The following is an 18,520-nucleotide window of genomic DNA, read 5'->3' on the forward strand; positions in this document are numbered from 1 at the left end:
AATCAGAGCAGTGTGGTACTGGCACAAGAAGAGCAAATAGAGCAGGTATTAGTATGGGGAACTTGGGATAGAAAGACATCACTAATCAGTGGGAAATAGATGAATTATTTAGTAGATAGACAGGAAAATTGTCTCACTCTAAGGAGAAAAATTCAGTTGAATCTCACAACATATGCAAAAAAAAAAAATCCTCGAAGCAGATTAAAGTCCTAAATTTGAAAAACTAAATTATAAAGCCAATAGAAGGAAATGTAGAAGAATATTGCTGGGACTTCAGGGGTGGGAAAATTTTCTTTAAAAAAGATGCCAAATGTGGGGCACCCGGTGGCTCAGTCATTAAGCATCTGCCTTTGGCTCAGGTCATGATCCCAGGGTCCTGAGATCGAGCCAGCATCAGGCTCCCTGCTTGGCGGGAAGCCTGCTTCTCCCTCTCCCACTCCCCCTGCTTGTGTTCCCTCTCTCACTGTCTCTCTCTGTCAAATAAATAAATAAAATCTTAAAAAAAAAAAAGATGCCAAATGTACAAATTTTAAGGGGACCAAAAAAAAATCCACAGATTTGATTAAATTATTTGTCTTATGGAGGCCATCATAAACACAATTAATAGGTGATCAAATGGGAAAAGTTGTTTGTCATATTCAAAATCAACACAAAATAAAGATTTATAATATTTTAAAAATTCCAAGATAGCTTTAAGGAAAAGACAGGAAATCCAACAGAAAACAAAATGAGCATAGGATATGATGAGGCAATTCACAGGAGAAATCTGAATGACTAACAAGTCTACTAAGATGTTTAAGCTCATTAGTAATCAGTGAAATGTAAATTAAAGCTAAATACCATTTTACATGTCTCAGATTGGAAGAAAGAAAAAGGAGAATCAGATATCATTCCCTGCCGGCAGTGAGTGGGGCACAGGACGTTTAAGGTGCTCCTGGTGGGAGTGGAGCGTAAATTGGGCAGTCATTCAGAGAGCAGTTGGCATTACGGAAATAGGATGAGGTATCCCTGAAACCCAGCAGTTCCACTCCTGAGCTTTTACCCTCAAAAGAAACTTAAGGCTGTTGTGAGAATCGAGTGAGTTCCATTCAGGAATCAGTCAAATATTTGTTCTTCGGTCCCATCCTTTCTGGCAAATTCTTATTTCCTAGTGGCTCTCAGACATTTTCACCTGGCGGTAATGAGGTTGGCAAAAGGGATCTAGATATGCAATTTCACAAGGCAAGTGATCGCCAAAGCAAACCCTGTTGTCAGTCACATCCAGGTTAAAACTTCTAGCAGCAATAACACAGTGTACCCTTTCATTTCTACCCAATCAACAGCAGCTCTAGTCTTGACTTTCCAGATCCAGAGCCCCTCGTTGTTCCTCACTCTGCCCTAAGCATGAACCCCCCTGTCCCCAGCCTCCCCAACCTCATCTACCATCATCCCTTCCTCCCAAGGCTTCACTTAGCAGAAACCACCTCCTATGGAGGTACCACTGCTGCCTCAAGGGCATTTGCATTAATAGGATCTCAAAAAAAAATTGGGAAAGGGTGATGGGGAGAAACAGTACAAATAAAAATGGCAAAAAAATGCCAAGAGAAGATATACAAATGGCTGAAAGCACAGGAAAAGAGGCTCACTTATAATAGTCATCAGTGAGATGCAGGTTAAAACCACAATGAGGGGCTCCTGGCTGGCTCAGTTGGTGGAGCTTGCGACTCGCCACCTCTGGGTCATGGGTTCAGGCCCCATAATGGGTGTAGAGCTACTTAAAAAAACCCAACAACACCACAATGAGATACCTCTTTATGGCCACGAGGATAGCTAAAATTAAAAAGATTTGCCATCTCAAGTGTTGACAAGGATGTGGAGCACCTGGAATACTAGGAGGAGAGTAAAATGGTTACAGTCACTTTGGGAAACAGTCTGGCAGTATCTTAAAAAGTGATATATACATTCATCATATGACCCAGCAATTCCACTTGTAGATATTTACCCCACCCCCACATGAAAACATAATGTCTTCATAAAGACTTGTGCACAAATGTTCATAGTAGCTTTATTCAAAATAAACAGAAAAGGAAATAAGCCAACTGTCCATCCATGGGTGAATATACAAACAGATTGTGGTAAATTCATTCAGTGGTCTACTACACAAAAATAAAATGGCATGAATTATTGATACATGCAAAAATGTGGTGTTTGGGCCACCCAGTTTGGGCATCTATATATTATATACAGTTAAATAATTAATTATGCTTGTATATTTGTGGTTTGGAATATTTACATTGCAGCTCTAATATTAACTAGCCATTCCTTGTGGTGTTTCTCAAATTTACCTAATAATAATTACATGGTATGGTAGCATGAATAATGGCCCAACTATGTCCGTTCCTAATCCCTGGAACCTATGAATATTACGTTACATGGCAAGAGGGACTTTGTGGATGTGATTAAGTTAAGGATCTTGAGGTGGAGAGATAATCCTGGATTATTCTGGGGGGCCGTGAGGTAATCACAATGGTCCCCATCAAAGGGACACAGGATAAGTCAGAGTAAAAAATAATGTCATGATGGAAGGAGAGATTGGAATGTTGCACTATGAGGATGGAGGAAGGGGCCACTGGAACACCACCAGAAAGCCACTAGAAGCTGAAAAAGACAAACAGATTCTTCTCTCAGAGCCTCCAGAAGAAACCAGTTCTATCAACCCCTTGACATTAGTCCACTGATTTTGGACTTCTGGCCTCCAGAACTACAGGACAGTACCTTCATGTTGTTTTAAGCCACTAAGATGTTGGTAATTTGTTAGAGTGGCCATAGGAAACTAACACACTTGGAGTACTTGTTAAATATCCAAGTTACCATCTGTCTCTCCTGTACGTTCTGATTCCAACTGGTCTGAGTGAGGAGTCTAGGAATCTGTTTTATAACAAGGGTCAAGGTGATTTTTATCCTCAGGTAAATTTGGGAACTATGGATGTAATGGACTGTGATAGCCCAGCCAGATTCCTCACTACCAATTTTCTGGTAATTAGACTCCACCTGCTTTGATTTGAATGTGGAGACATGAGCAAGAATTAATCAGTTCTAGCACTTGGTTACCCTTGAGTCTTAGACTGGTCCACAGGCAGACACATGGCCTACATTGGCCAATCCACAATCCTTCTCTGGGAATTTATACATGGCAGCCATGCTCTTTCTTTGTGCTGAGATTGCAATGCTAGGACGGAGCATCAGTCTGCCCTTGCTGGCAACCATGCTCTCTGACTACATAGAGGAAGTCCATCTGTATAAGCAAAAGAGGATAATAAACAGAGGGGAGCAGAGTTAAAAGTTAGAAGGAGAGAGGGAAAAAACCCTGATAGCCTTTGAGCTCTGGATCCAGTTGCATCTGATGTTGGTACCATCCTTGTTCTTTTGACTTATAAGAAATCAGTAAATTCTGTTATTGTTTAGGCTCATTCAATTTGGTTTTAGTTCTCTGAAATACAGACTCCTATTATACTGGCGTGTTATGCTAAATGGATCTTTACACGGGCTTTCTCTTCACCCATTTCTATGCCCAACATCAAATGCTTCATACTTGTCTATGCCAGTATATACTTGTTGGGTAAGAATTTATATGCTAATTGCATACAGATTTTAGTCATTCTGTTTCTGCCATTCAAGCTAACTCCTTTACAGTATAAATAGTTTCTCTCAACCACACAGAGGCACTCCCCATCAACTAGATGTTCAGGCTACTTCTCTTTCTATTTCTAATCCTGCTCCCTCTCATCTATCTATTCAATGACAAGCATTTCTGGGAGGGTGGCTGTCTTTCAGAGAAAAACTGCAAAACTCCTGTGATTGCTTTTATTAAAAGTTCTGTCTACAAAATACCTTCTGCAGCCACATTACATGGGGTTTTATAGGCATCTTTAGCCTGAAGTGAGGAGCAAAGAGATTGTTGACTAGAAGATTCTCCCCCATTATTCAAACTGTTTAATCGATGACTGTTTTTGATCTTTCAATTCCAAAGTTTCTCAGTTCTAGCAATGCCATTAAACACTGTGATCTGCAACATTTGCCTGGTATAAATCCTCATTGCCAGGCGGATGAGGCTATAGCATTTACAAAATGAGATTGACCAAAGGAGGCCTGGGCTTTACTGAAGACTCACACACAGACCACTGTTGGCAAGGACTGCCTGGTCCTTAGTAGAATCAGGGTGTAAAACCTGATGGAAGAAAGTGGGAATTCCTAACTTTTTCCTCTGCCAGCAGAATGGAAAGGGCACTGGCTAGCAGTTAGGAAACCTGAGCATAGTCTTGGCTCTGCCATTTATTACCATTTAGTAAATTTAGGCAAGTCACTTAACACCTCTTAATTCTAATTTCTTCATCTATAAAATGGAATTCATCATATTCCCCTACCTGCCTGCCTCCCTGAGGGCTTGTAAGCATTAAACAAGGTATACAGATTAAGGTATTATTATGCACTATACAAATGTAAAGTTTAATTATGATGCCCTATTCTTAGACATCTTTATTCAAATCTGGGATTGTAAGATTGTGACCTAACCCTAACCCTAACCTAATTACCAAGAATGAAAAAGTGAATTGCTTCTCATAAATCAATTTATTTAATATCCATATGTTATAATGAGTTAGGAATTACCATATATAGAGTAGCATCAAATTTGGAACACCAGTTAGGATATTACTATATGTAAATCGTTGAAGATTCAAAGTATGGATGCACATAACAATGTATATAGATGCTACAAATTTCTGCAAAACATGCCTAAAAATGGTCTTCAGCAGATGCTTCTAAATTCTCTCTGGATTACAGCTTTCGAACAAAACAAAAACCCAATGGATTTGGACCAGAGATCTCTAAAACCTCCTCCACCCCCACAACTGTCTTTAGTTAGTTCTAAATTTAGAGCAGATGGAGAAACCAGCAAGCAAGACAATGCCTGCATCTGCTAATAAATTAATACTGCTGAGCCAAGCAAGTAGAAAAAGCTTGAGCAGTCTCTACATATTAGCTGTAAAGAAGGCAAGGGCTCTGTTTTTGAGGCATTTATAATCTATATAATTTAGACATAATACTGTTTGCTAGCATTTATTGAGGACTTATTATGTCCTGGGCACTATTCTAAGTGTTTTACTCTTAACAACTCATTTAAACCTGCCAATGACCCTATGAGATAGATACTATTATGTTACCCAGTGTACAGAGGATGACAATGAATCAGAGATTAAGGGACTTTGTATGACAGTGATACGGTTGGGATTTAAAAGATCACTCTCTTAGCCACCATGCTAAGCAGTTCTTCTAGAAAGACACAGATAGGAAGGAATAGACTGTCCTAGAACCTCATTTAATATTTACCATATATTTTAAATTATTTTATATGATTAGTGGTTGTCAGGGGCTGGATGGAGGGAAGGGGAAACGAGGAGTTGATTTTTAATAAGTATGAAGGTTCAATCATGGAAAGTGAAAAAGTTCTAGAGGTCTGTTGTACAATAATGTGTTATTAGTAATAGTTAACAATACTCTGATGTACACTTAAAAATTGCTAGGGCAAATTTATGTTATGTGTTTGTTGTTATAGAAAGAAAGAAAGAAAGAAAGAAAGAAAGAAAGAAAGAAAGAAAGAAAGAAAGAAAAAGTAGAAGGTAGGAAGGAAGGAAGAGTAGAGCCTGATCCATCAACTGAAGAATAGCTAAACAAAATATGGTATGTCCATACAATGGAATATTTGCTATTCAGTCATAAAAAGAAATGAAGTTCTGATACACAGATAAAACGTGTGTGAACCTTGAAACATGCTAAGTGAAATAAACCAAACACAAAAGATCATACATTGTATGATTCTATTTATATGAAATGTCTAGAATAGACATATCTATAGAGACAGAAAGTGGACTGGTGGTTGCCTAGGGCCAGGGGGATGGGAAGCTAGGGGGTGATAGCTAAAGAGTGAGGAGTTTCTTTTGAGGTGATGAAAATGTTCTAAATTCAATGTGGTGATGGTTGTAGAACTCTATGAATATATTGAAAGTCATTGAATTGTACACTTTAAGTGAGTGAATTGTGATATGTGAATTATATCTCAATAAAACAAAAACATTTTTAAAATTGCATAGTGGTTGTATTAGTTTTCTGTTGCTGCATAACAAAAATACCACAAAATTAGCAGCTTAAAACAACACCCATTTATTATCTCACCATTTTGTAGATGAGAAACCCATGGTGGGTGGAGAGGGTTAGAGCTATTGACTGAGTTTTCTGGTTAGGGTCTCCCAAGTCCAAAATTAAGGTATTAGTAGGGCTGAATTCTTATCTGGAGGCTCTGGGGAAGAAAACGCTTCATTCATATTGTTGGCAGAATTAAGATCCTTGCAGGTGTAGGACCGAAGTCCTGTTTTCCAGCTGGCTACTGGCCAGGCACAACTCTCCGGTCCTTGAATGTGGCCCTTTCCATTTTCAAAGCCAGCAATGGACTCTCAAATCCTTCTCCTGGTTAAAACTTCTCTAACTTACCCTTCTGGTACTAGCCAGAGAAAATTCTCTACTTTCAAATAGCACCCCAGACTAGATCAGATCCACACAGATAATTGCTGTATCTTAAGGTAAACTGGCTTGGGACTTCAAGCCCAATCATATTTGCAAAATTCACAGCAATACCTAGATTGGCTTGACTGAATAACCAGGAAATAAGAATCTCTAGAATTCTGCCTAGAATTTTTTCTTCAAAAAAGTTACCCCCCATTTTTTTCAGCTTTGAGATATAATTGACATACAACACAAAAATGTTCTTAAATTTTCATTGATGTCTAATGTACATATAGAAAAATGTCCAAATCACAACTGAATAGTTTGATTATTTTCACGCCATGAAGGTACCTGTATAACTCTCACCTAGACCAAGAAACGACAGACAAATTTAGGGATAAATGACATCTTTCCAATATTGAATATCACAAATTTATTAACATGTTACACAGTTCCATGTATTTGAATCTTCTTTAATATATCTCAATAATGTTTTAGAGTTTTAAATTAAGTTTTGCATATCTTTCATTAGATCTATTTCTATGTTTCTGATGCTCCTATAAATGGTTTTATTTAAAAAATTTAAATCTGTTTATTGTTGGAATATAGAAACAAAATTGATTTTCCCTATACTGATGGAGTATCAGACATCTTGCTAAGTTCAGTTATAATCCTAACAAGTTATCTGCTTATTCTTTTGGATTTTTCTATGTACATTATCATGTCATCTAACAATGACAGTTTTATTTCTTCCTTTCTAATCCTTATACTTTCAATTCATTTTTCTTGCCTTATTACACTAAGACCTTCAAAGCAATGTTGTATAGAAGGGGTATTAAATGAGCATCCTTGTCTGTTTCTCATCCCAGGAGGAGAACTTTCAATATTTTATTACTAAATGTATGTAATATTTACTCTATTATTTTGCAGATATCTACCAGATTAAAGGTATTCCTTCCTGTTCTTAATATGCTAAGAATTCTTATCATAGGGCTATTAATTTTATCAGAGGAGTGCCTGGGTGGCTCAGTCGTTTGAGTGTCTGGCTCCTGGTTTCAGCTCAGGTCATGATCTCATGGGTCATGAGATGGAGCCCCACATTGGGCTCTGAGCTCAGCAGGGAGTCTGCTTGAGATTCTCACCCTCTCCCTCTGCCCCTCCCCCCACTCACATGCCTTCTCTCTCAAATAAATAAATCTTTTAAAAAAATTTATCAGAAAAAATTTTGTATTTATGGAGATCATCTTTCCACTTTTTCTCCATTTATTTTGTTAATATTGTGAATAATATTGATTTCAAAATGTTAAATAATCTTCCATTCCTTAATAAACTCCCTTTGTCAAGATGTCTTATTCTTTTTATATATTACTGGATTCAATTAGCTAATTATTTTCTTTAGGGTGTTTATGAGAGAAATTAGACTGTAATTTTCCTTTTTTTTTTTTTGAGAGTGAGCAAGAGAGAGAGCATGAGTGGTGGGAGGAACAGAGGGAGAAGGAGAAGCAGACTCCCCACCGAGCAGGGAGCCCAATGTGGGGCTCCATCCTGGGACTCCGGGATCATGACCTGAGCCAAAGACAGATGATTAACTGACTGAGCCACCCAGGTGCCCCATGTAATTTTCCTTTCTTTTAGTGTCCTTAAGTTTTAGTATCATGGTTATGTTGACCTCATTAAATGCATCAGGAACTATTCCCTCTTTTTCCATTTTTTGGAAGTATTTGTGGAAGAAAGGTATATTTCTTTCTTGTTTAGAATGAAATGTCCAGAATGGGCAAATCTATAGAGACAGAAAGCAGATTAGTAGTTAGAAAGTAGATGAGTGGTAGAAAGTAGTTTAGGGCTATGAAGTTTGGGAGGAAAGTGGGAATGAACGCCAAAGGGTACAGTTTCTTTACGAGATAATGAAAATGTTCTAAAATGGATAGTGATAATATTTGCACAACTCTCTGAATATAAGAAAAACCACTGAATTGCATTGTATGTGAATTATATCTCAACAAAGCAGCTTAAAAAAATCTATCATTGGACAGATTAGATACTCCTTGATCTAGACTTGATTAAATCCTCCTTCAATTTTGTTCAAAGAACAGATTGGAAACTACTTACCCAATTTGTAAAAGAGTTGATACCCAATCATTCATGTTTTAGCCCCAATGCCACTATTTCAATTATTCCCTTCTTTGGTATCCTGGAGCATTGCGCAATGGACCCGGAAAGGTATTTTGCCTACACTAGTTCTCATGAAGATTGATTTTAGGAAATACTTCACATGGAAGCATGCCTGTGTACCCTTAGAAAAGTCTTTGCATATGCCTAGGGATACAAATACCCTAGTTTGAAGACCATTGCAGTAGGCTATACCGCCTCTTAGTAGAGGCATGTGGGAGAAAATCAATCATGTTCCAGTATCTACTAGCTGTATGAAGATGCGTTCTACAGCAAGGCCTTTTGTTGGCCAATTAGGAACAGCATTTGGGTTGCTGACCCAGACATGGGTATTTCTACAAGGTCAGCTTTGGTCCAGGATGTTTGATGGAGATATGGTCTCATTTAGACAAACCTATGATCTCTGGAAGCCACAACAATGGAGACAACGACCTAGACAAAATAACCTTGGTTTCACTTGGTGACACCGAACTAAATGTTGCTTAGCTCTACCTGAGGTTGCCCAAACAGTTTCTGGCAGTTACAGGGGCATTTATATAGCCGGGAAACTCGATCCCTTGCCTTTCCCCTTTTACTTTTTCGTGGGCGAATTTAATCTTTGTACCTGCCATGTCTGCTGAGTGTATAATTAGCATGCTGACATCTGAGCAACAGTGTTTCTCAGTTAGCTTTATTTAGCTGTGGAAATATTTTTTACTTTGGGTAAACTTAGGTACCCCCCCCAACTTCCTTATTATCCTGGATATGACAGCTTTTTAATCCTTAGAGTATGTCTGTCAAGGGCACAGAAATATCTGTATCCAGCTGTTAAAGTTGCCCTGTCCTTTAAGATACACATGAACCGGGCTCAACACCCCTCCTGCTTCCCCATTCCATGGATTACATAAAGGTCAATGCCCTCCTTACAATTTCCGAAAATTCCTGGGAGATGTAGGCTCTGTGTTCACCTGACTCCAACTCCTGTGTATATACTAGTTTAGGGTTGTCTCACTCTCTCCTTTCTGCTGTCCCTTTTATTTATTTGAGAAAGAGACAGCACGCACGAGCTGGAAGGAGAGGGAGAGAGAATCTGAAGCTGACCTGGAGTCCGACTCGGGGCTGGATCCCACAACCACAAGATCATGACCTGAGCTGAAACAAAGAGTCGGCTGCTTAATGGACTGAGTCACCCAGATGCCCCTCTGCTGTCCTTTTTCCACCCAGATCAACCCAGTCAGGAAATTCAGAACTTGTTCTCGTTTGGTGTGCAGGGTTGAGGAGAGATTCCCTAAATCCTATGTGTCTATCAGACTTCAAAGACAGTTTGGGGGAATTGGAGGGACTTACTTCAAGCAACACAGCCACCATCACACTGAATGTCAGACATCTGTGTTTTTAAGGTTCTCCCACAGTTTCATTACCCTGCATGGGGCTTGGCCTTCTCTTCTCATTCTTTATTACCTTCGTTCTGACTTTTCTATGCCTAGCAAAACCCAACATCCCAATTTCTTAGGCACAGAAACTTTTTCCAGCCCTTTCTCTGACTCTAGGTATCTGTCCGCATATATAGGACACAAAGTTAAAGCTTTAGAATTATTGTTTATAAGGATTTGCCTCATTAAGGTCACAGACAACCACTCCTTTCCTCTCCAGTTTTAGTTCAGAGAGTAAGGATGAGGATTTTTGTTTTTAATATTGATCAGGAAAAATCTCTAGGAGAATGAGGTATTATATCTTAATAGAACAGGATGGCAAGGAAAATTGAGCCAGTCACTACTATTTATTGAGTCCCTAATATGCTCCAGGCAATGAGCTAGGAGCTAGGGCACAAAAGGCAACAAAATCAGACACAGTTCTGCTCATGGGAAGCTTGCAGTGCTAGCAGAAAAGAGGAACATTAATCAAATACTCAAACAAACAAAACGAAAATATGAGTGTCACACCAGGAAGGTGGGGTGCAGGTGCTATTAGAGTAATAAGCTACCTAGTGGGAAGTCTGGGAAAGTCTCTCTGAGGATGTGACTGCAGAGCTGTGATCGAAGGCCCAGTAAGGGTTAACTTGTGGGAAGGAGAAAGAACATTCCAAGCAGAGGGAGTAGTTCCCCAAGACTGAAACCTCTGACAAAGGACTAAAAACAAGGGCCATGCGGCTGGAGCTGCAAAAATGAATGGCACTGTGGAGAAAGATTAGGTTGGAAAGGGTGGGCAAGGCAAGTTTCAAGTAGGGGAATGCTAGGCTCAGATGCTAGGCTCAGATTTGCATTTTGAAAAAAATCACTTTGCAGTATGGAGAATTGGAATGTTTGGTTTTGTTTTTTTTTTTAAGATTTATTTATTTTTTGAGAGAGAGAGAGCATGAGTGGGAGGGGCAGAGGGAGAGAGAGAATCCTTAAGCAGACTCCCCCGCTGAGCAGGGAGCATGACGCAAGGCTCGATCCCAGGACCCTGAGATCATGACCTGAGCCGAAATCAAGAGGCTGATGCTTAGCAGACAGAGCCACCCAGGTGCCCCAGATTGGAATATTAAAAAGGCTTGAGAGGAACCGTCAAATAGCTGGAGCACCCATAAGCAACTGATATGATTATTTAGAATAATCATATCTATGTGTGTTTTAATATAACTTTTAAACTAAATGAATATATACACACATAAATCATTCAAAATAGCAAAGAGAAGTAGTACTATTAGGCTTATAAAAAACAGTAGTCCTCCGAGCATCCCTCCTCATACCCCTTGCACCTTCCACTAAGGATCCCTTCGTCCACTCTTAACTATTTATCTGGTATTTTACTACACCCCTTTTTTCTTTTTAACATGATTTGCTTAAAGTGCTATTTATTTTCTAGTTTTAAGCATTGTTTACTTTCTACTAGGGAAGAAAAGAATTTCTTGATCTTACCCCATGTCCCACCATGCCCAAACTCTATTCTTCTCCTGCCAAGAGAGAACATGCAAAGCATTACTAGCATTTCCTTTTTATTCTTCCCATGCAAGAAAAATTACTCTGAATCATTCATTACCTGACAAATCCATCAATCAATAAGGACAGAACCACTACATTTCACTATAAATTGATATCTTTGTGAGGACAAAAGTACCTTCCCTGTACATCAGTCATAAACATACTTGAAGCCATAGGACTTGTACCCCATTAAGTAAAAACTGTTCAAATTTTGAAGTTGGCATAAGAATATTCAAGGAAATTACAGTTGAATTACATGTGCTAGTTGAAAGACATAATAAAGCTATTTGCACTAGGAGGCCAAAATAATCTTTAAAAGACAAATGTTTTAGAAGAGAAGTGTTCGAAAGGTCATTAATTGATGAACTATATCATCCACCCATAGAGTAGCGAAATAGGCCTCTCTCATGCTGCTGCAGAGTGTGAGCCAGAAAACAAGTGGGTGATTCCCATGCAGAGTCTAAAACAAGTCAGATGTTTTGACCTTCCAATGAATCAATGCTAAGGAAATATTCAGAGATACAAAGATTTATGCCCAAGAATATTCATGATAGTATTATTTATATATATAATGGAAAACAATCTCAATGCCCCCAAAGTAGGAAAATTATGTTACATCTATAGAATGGAATACAATAAAATCATTAAATTCATGCTTTCAAAGAACAGTTAACATCGTGGGAAGATGCTCATAATGTTAAATGAGAAAAACTGTTGAGGTCACCCTACATGTAAAAACATACACACATATATAAACATAGTATGTTTAAATATATATAAAATATCTATGCACACTCAATTTTTTTTTTTCAGTGTATAGAAGAAGACAGTTTTTTCTCCCAGTGTGGTTTGCTACCCATATATCTCAGCACCACCCAGACGGAGGGCTTGCTAAAAATGCAGATCCTTGGGTTCCACCCCTGACCAACTGAATTAGAGGCTCTGGAATCACAGCCCAAGGATTTTTGCCTACCTACACACCCTTGTCCACCCACATACTACCTTGACTGATACTGACTCACACCTTCATTTGAACACCACTGAGCGAGAAGTAGTTGCTCTCAGGGTGGTAGAATTATGAGTAATCATCTTCTTTCTGGAATCCTTAAAAAAGATTATCTACCAAGTGTATGCTGCTTTTTATAATAAAATCTCATTAGAAGTATATTAATGAAGCATGAGTATTAGAAAAACAGAGCAGATCCGGGGTCTATTTGGGCAAGTCTAAACACCTTCTGAGAATTGGAAATCTAAAGTAAGCAGGTACCTATAGATTCCTGACAATTGGAAAGCCAGTTTTGGATAAGGAAAATACTAAGCATAGATATGGAATTCATTACATCAATAAGTTGTACAGGTAAAAAATGTAAATATAATAATTTTGAGAAGTATTAGGTAATATTTCTCCGTGTTCCAGGATATTCCTTGGCAAAAGAGGATTCGGTGATAAGTTTGGGGCACAAACTTAAGAGTCATACAACCATGAGCAGATTACAGGCTCTGGGAAGTCCAATATAAGCTTCATTCTTCATTCTAGCTCCACAAATTCTTAGAATGTGTCCTACCGTTAAGAACAAAATTCTAGGCCAGAAGAGAGCCCAAGAAGCAATTCTCACCATGGATCAATACCCTGTGCTTGATTCATCCATTGTATCAATTTGTTCCCACATTCCCATGGTCTCAGAGGGCTTAGTCCATATACTGGTAAGGCCTGACTTTAGGGCACGGCTCAAGTCAGCTGCAGATAATGCTCAAGAACGGCAAGAGAGAGTGCCAGGCTACAAGATTAGAGTGTGTGAAGGACCTGTATATTTACTTTTGTTTTTCACTATCAGTATCTACCACCTAGACAGTGAGCCTGAAATTTTCTTATATTCACTTACGTAGTCCCAACACAGTAAAACCTGGCACTGGCACTTAACTGGTACTCAGTTGAATGGGGCACCACCAAACAGGTGGTCAAAATTTTTTGGACAAATAGAGTAATGAAGTGGGCTAGGCTCAGGTCCTAAAGTTTATGCAGTCATGGCCTCATTTCATTCAATAAACATTTCTGAGTGCTTATTATAAATGGATAATTCCAGAATGCAGAGGCGACTAAGATACAGTCTTTACCCTCAAGAACTCCATACAGTAGTACTACCAGCCATTCCTGGATGTACAGGTTTGGGCACACATTAGGCGTCTAATAAATGCTTGTTTTAATTGAGTTCAGAAACCAAGATACACTTTAAGCTGGTCAAACTTTGGTGGCCCAAGAGTCTAGAGTAGGGCCAGTAGAGTAGGGTAGAATCAAACCATTCTGGAAACTGCTTCAGAATGACCAAGATCTTGAGTAACTAGACCCATCTTGATTATCACTACTCTAGGGACTCTAGAGCCATCCAGGAGTCAAAAGTTTTTATGAGAGAAGCCCCAGAACCCAAAAGAAGTTAACAGTATATACCATGATAGAATTTCTAAATATGTCTACTATAAAACTCCCAAGGTTCCTGAAAGGTTAATAGATAGTATGTGGTGAAACAGAACTGAGAAAGGGGTTCAAAACAGTTGATAGGCCCCTCTACTGCAGGACTTCTCAACACCTGTAAGCAATGTGCTATGTTCCTTTTATGCACTGTCTTATTTAATCTTCACAGCGATCCTACACAGTCTTATTATTTTTCCCATTTTAGAAATGAGCAAGCTGAAGCTCACAAAGAGTAAGTAATCTGCACCAGACCACAAGGTACAGAATGGGACTCTGAAATCATGTCTTTCTGGCACCAAACACGGGTTTGTGATCATTCAAGCAGTACTGTTTTTTCGGTATCGATGGCCACTAGAACACCTCCAGAGGGACTCACAACATAAAGTGTTTCCCAAACTGTGATGAGGAAATCCTTTTGAAAGGATCTGTGCTTGAGACTAGCTTTCCATGTAATCCATTTTGAGAAATACTGTGGGTAAAATGAGTCAGAGATATCCCATGGCAGACAGAAGGGAGGTGGCAGGCAGCTCAGAAGGAAAAGCTAGCTTATTAAAACTGTGCTCAAAGAATTATTAATAGGGACACATAAATTAAACCTCAGTTTAATAGGTATCATTTCTTTACCTCCAGATTCATAAGTTACAGTTCATAGCTCATTTCTGTCAAATATTTGATATGATATTACAATATCTTCACTTAGCTAGTTCTCTAATGTTTGTTTCAAGAATTTGACTTAACCAGTTCAATTCATGTCATTAATTTTGATAAAGTATATTCCCACTGGGAGTATAATTTTTAACTTGCTGTGTATTTCAATAGGCCTACAATCTGCATTTTGGGGTGAGATCATTTTTCACTGTACAGGACTGACCCCAACGTTGTAGGATCTAGCATCCCCTACTGACTAAATTCTAACAGTACTCTTATCCAGCACCCCCTCCCAGTCATTTTGACAAGAAACATTCCCATAATTTCTATGGGAATGGTATCACCCCCAGCTGAGACCCACAGGTTTAGAACCAGAAAGTTCCAAAAAAGCATTAATTGAAGGATAAACACCTACCTTGACCCTGCATTCAGTATTCCAGCAAACAAATCAAGATTTAATATGCTAGCTTCAATCCTGCAGGTATAATGTCTCATTACATTTTTCTCTATTCTGTTAATAACATGAACAGATTCAACAAACTGCTAAAACACCACTTTTAGCCAAGAAGGCTGAGCCTATGTACCTGCCAACAACAGCACTAAGAATGGGCAGAAGCAAGCCCAGGACTGCGTGGGGTGCTGCCTTAAATGTGAGGCAGCCGCCGCAAAACAGAAAGTATACCTGAATAGTCTATCGTTTTGTCAAATTTGGACTTTAAGAAGGATGCTGGTTTTTTTCTTTCTTTTTAAAATGATTTATTATCAAAAAGCTTGCTCCCTCTCACTGCTGAGTCAGTCCAGCAATGCAGCTCTATCCTGTTGAGGATTATTAGGACCCAAATAATCGTAGACCAAAACAACCACCACAACCAACTTGACTGTTGGTTCAGGAACATATTCACAGACACGTCAGGCTGCATTCTGGAACACTGGGTTCATTTCTTGATTGGAATGCCAATCACCATAAAGTCTTCTGCTAGAGTCACTTCTTGGAGATCTAACACCGATTCAGCTTGCTTTTTTAGTTCTACAATCCCATCTGTTTCTCCTTCTCTGGCCAAGGCAACTGGCTTGTACCTCTGACTGAAGTGAGTCAGAACTAGCCTCTTTGCTTGGCACAACTTCGCAAATGCAGCTGCCATCTGTGGTGTGCTGTGGCCGTGCTCCTTTGCTTTGTCCATCTGACCATCATCTAGGGTTGCTTCATGGATCAACAGGTCGGCTTCAAAGCACAGCTTCACTCCTCCATCACCCACAACCCCAGAACAGTCACCCAAAATGCAGATTTTTCTTCCAACAATAGGCTTTTTTAAGACATCTTGGGGAGAAATTGTAACTCCATTTTCCAGAACAACAGAAATTCCATTTTTCAGCTTCCCATAAGCAGGACCTGGTGGCACACCTAATGATGGAGGCAGATAACATCACATTATGGGACTGGAATTTATGACTTGTTAAGAGAGTCTAACAGCACAGCAAACGGAAAAGGCATCCAATTCTTTTCATAACTGTTATAAATATTTTACTACTCGTGGAAAGCTGGAATATTTATACATTTTTAAAAATTCAGTGCTGGCTATTGATATTAGTGATGCCCTACTACTTAAAACATTTCCCAAGCACATGTGTCAGATGAGCTTTAAGCTTTTAAGTTCCACTAAGACTAAGACCTTCTTACAGTCAAGCTACCAGCTTTGATTCTCTGCTGTGAATGGAGTAACAGTTTTTGAGACTGCTTTACTTAACAAACTCATGTTTGAGTAAACTTAATGAGTCCATTTAAATAATAACAAGGTACCTACAGACTAACTTAATAAAAAAAAATGGTTTGAGAGGATCATTTGGATCACAAGATCAAGGAGCATTTCTGCCAATCATACATAATCAGTCTTTGTAGGTTTGGTAAACCTTTTATTAATTATCTTATATTCATCGAGAACAACACGTGACCATCACTCTGAACAACATCTATAAACAAACAGAATGTGTTCACTAATTCCAGCATGCGTCATTTTAAAGTTTCCCAATATAATAGTATTTCCACAGGTTCTTGGATAAGAAAAATACCTTTGGCCTAAGTCATTTGTCTTCATTATTTAGTATTTTGTTTTAGTTGGAGAAGAATGAAGAGATTGCATAAAGAAACAAATACACAAAAGACACCATCATGCTTTTTATGGGCTCTGCTGTGGCCATGACAAGGAAGGAGGTGATGCTGGGGATAGAAGGGACCTGGACGTTGCTTCGAGAGAGGTGAAGACCCCCTCATGCACAACGGCCTGGCATGGAGAAGGTACAAAGCCTCAGAGGGGGCCCAAGTCTGTCTCTGTGTGCTGGCTCCCGCCTACGAGGAGTTTGAAACAGTTGAGGCGCGGTGTTCTGAACACCAAATTAACTTAATCAAGGTTGAATGAGTAGGCAAGGTTGATAAAGAAGGAAAACCCTCAAAGTAGCTGGTTGCAGTTGCACGGCTAAGAACTGTGACAAAAATTCTCAGGGCAAAGAGGTCACTGAAAACATACTTCAAAAGGAAGACATGAAAACATAAAAGCCTAGACCTAAGACAACCACCACCACCCTGCCAACCAAGATAGCTAGCTGAATGTAAGATACACTAAAAATGTGGATCCGGGGAGCTGAAGAGAAAAGGATTCACATATATACTTGGGTTTTGGTCTGAATAGCATCTTTTGGCCCCACATATTTCCCTTAATGAACAAACTTTGGGCAAAAGAAATAAGCAGAGAAAATGTCAGTTTTAGGCCTGGGACACAGGAAAGGAAGGTTATTATGACACTTCTAGCAGCTTCAGCTAACAACAGCTTAATTGATGAGGAGGAGGGAGAAAAAAAAAAACCAAAAACCACCACTTACCGAGGTCTTTTAGTTTCTGTGCATTGAGTTTACCTGGGCGTTTCTTCTCCACAACTGAAAACCCAAAGGAGGGAATTCGGTGAAAGAGGCGAAATGCTTTTACAACAAACTGTTCGTCATCAACCAGAAGGTATGAGTTTTCTTCTGAGTCTAAAAGGATAGTTCTTCCTTGTCCCTCTTTGGGATGGCTGTCTGTTTTATTCACGTACATAAATTCTTTTAGTTCTTCTGTAGGACACTGATCTGCTGTAGGCACCAGCTCATGGACCACATAGGGGAAGACCAACTCTGTGTGAGAGAGTTCCATGGTTCTCCAGATAAAGTCTCGAAGCCCAGCAGGGCCATAGATTTCAATAGGCTGTTTGGTGACCACAGAGCCGCTCTGCAGGCTGATTGTGCAGAGGAGGCCAGGAAGGCCAAAGAAATGGTCTCCATGAAGATGTGTGATGAAGATCTTGGTAATTCTCCCTTTTGATTGAGGCAGAGAAATAAAATTGGGAATTTTTCCAGAAGTAAAAACCCATACAATGCTACTTAAAACATGTATAACAACTTACAAAGAAAGCAGAAAAATGATTTTAGAGTTCTATTTATCACCATAAACTTATTTCTTTATATTTTGCTACATGATTCTAGAAGCAAGAAAGACAGGCTTTATGGTTTTAATAAGATATAACTTTTTCATAAAAGATCTTCAAATTACATAGTATTGCAGTTTTAAGAGTATTTTCCACAGTATAGAGGTTCCTCAAAAAGTTGAAAATAGAGCTACCGTACGACCCAGCAATTGCACTACTGGGTATTTACCCCAAAGATACAAATGTACTGATCCGAAGGGGTACATGCACCCCAATGTTTATAGCAGCAATGTCCACAATAG

General features: G+C 39.1%; 1 protein-coding gene across 4 annotated transcripts in view; it reads right to left on the reverse strand.

Annotated features, from left to right (window-relative positions):
* Positions 1–18,520, reverse strand: part of ELAC1 (elaC ribonuclease Z 1) — a 470,823-nt gene that overhangs the window by 442,141 nt on the left and 10,162 nt on the right. For 3 of the 4 annotated variants that reach the window (XM_081801203.1, XM_081801205.1, XM_081801204.1), the window contains 2 exons: positions 17,641–18,108; positions 2,020–16,168 (listed from right to left, as the gene is read on the reverse strand). In XM_081801203.1, coding sequence (XP_081657329.1) covers positions 15,702–16,168; positions 17,641–18,108 — 935 coding nt within the window. In that variant the 3' untranslated portion in view covers positions 2,020–15,701. Of the gene's footprint in view, positions 1–2,019; positions 16,169–17,640; positions 18,109–18,520 lie in introns of those variants that run through there. The other variant, XR_014139591.1, reaches the window with a different exon arrangement.

The sequence above is a fragment of the Leptonychotes weddellii genome, chromosome 13 (assembly GCF_054177405.1).
Source record: "Leptonychotes weddellii isolate Sample4059 chromosome 13, ASM5417740v2, whole genome shotgun sequence".
Taxonomy (NCBI): domain Eukaryota; kingdom Metazoa; phylum Chordata; class Mammalia; order Carnivora; family Phocidae; genus Leptonychotes; species Leptonychotes weddellii.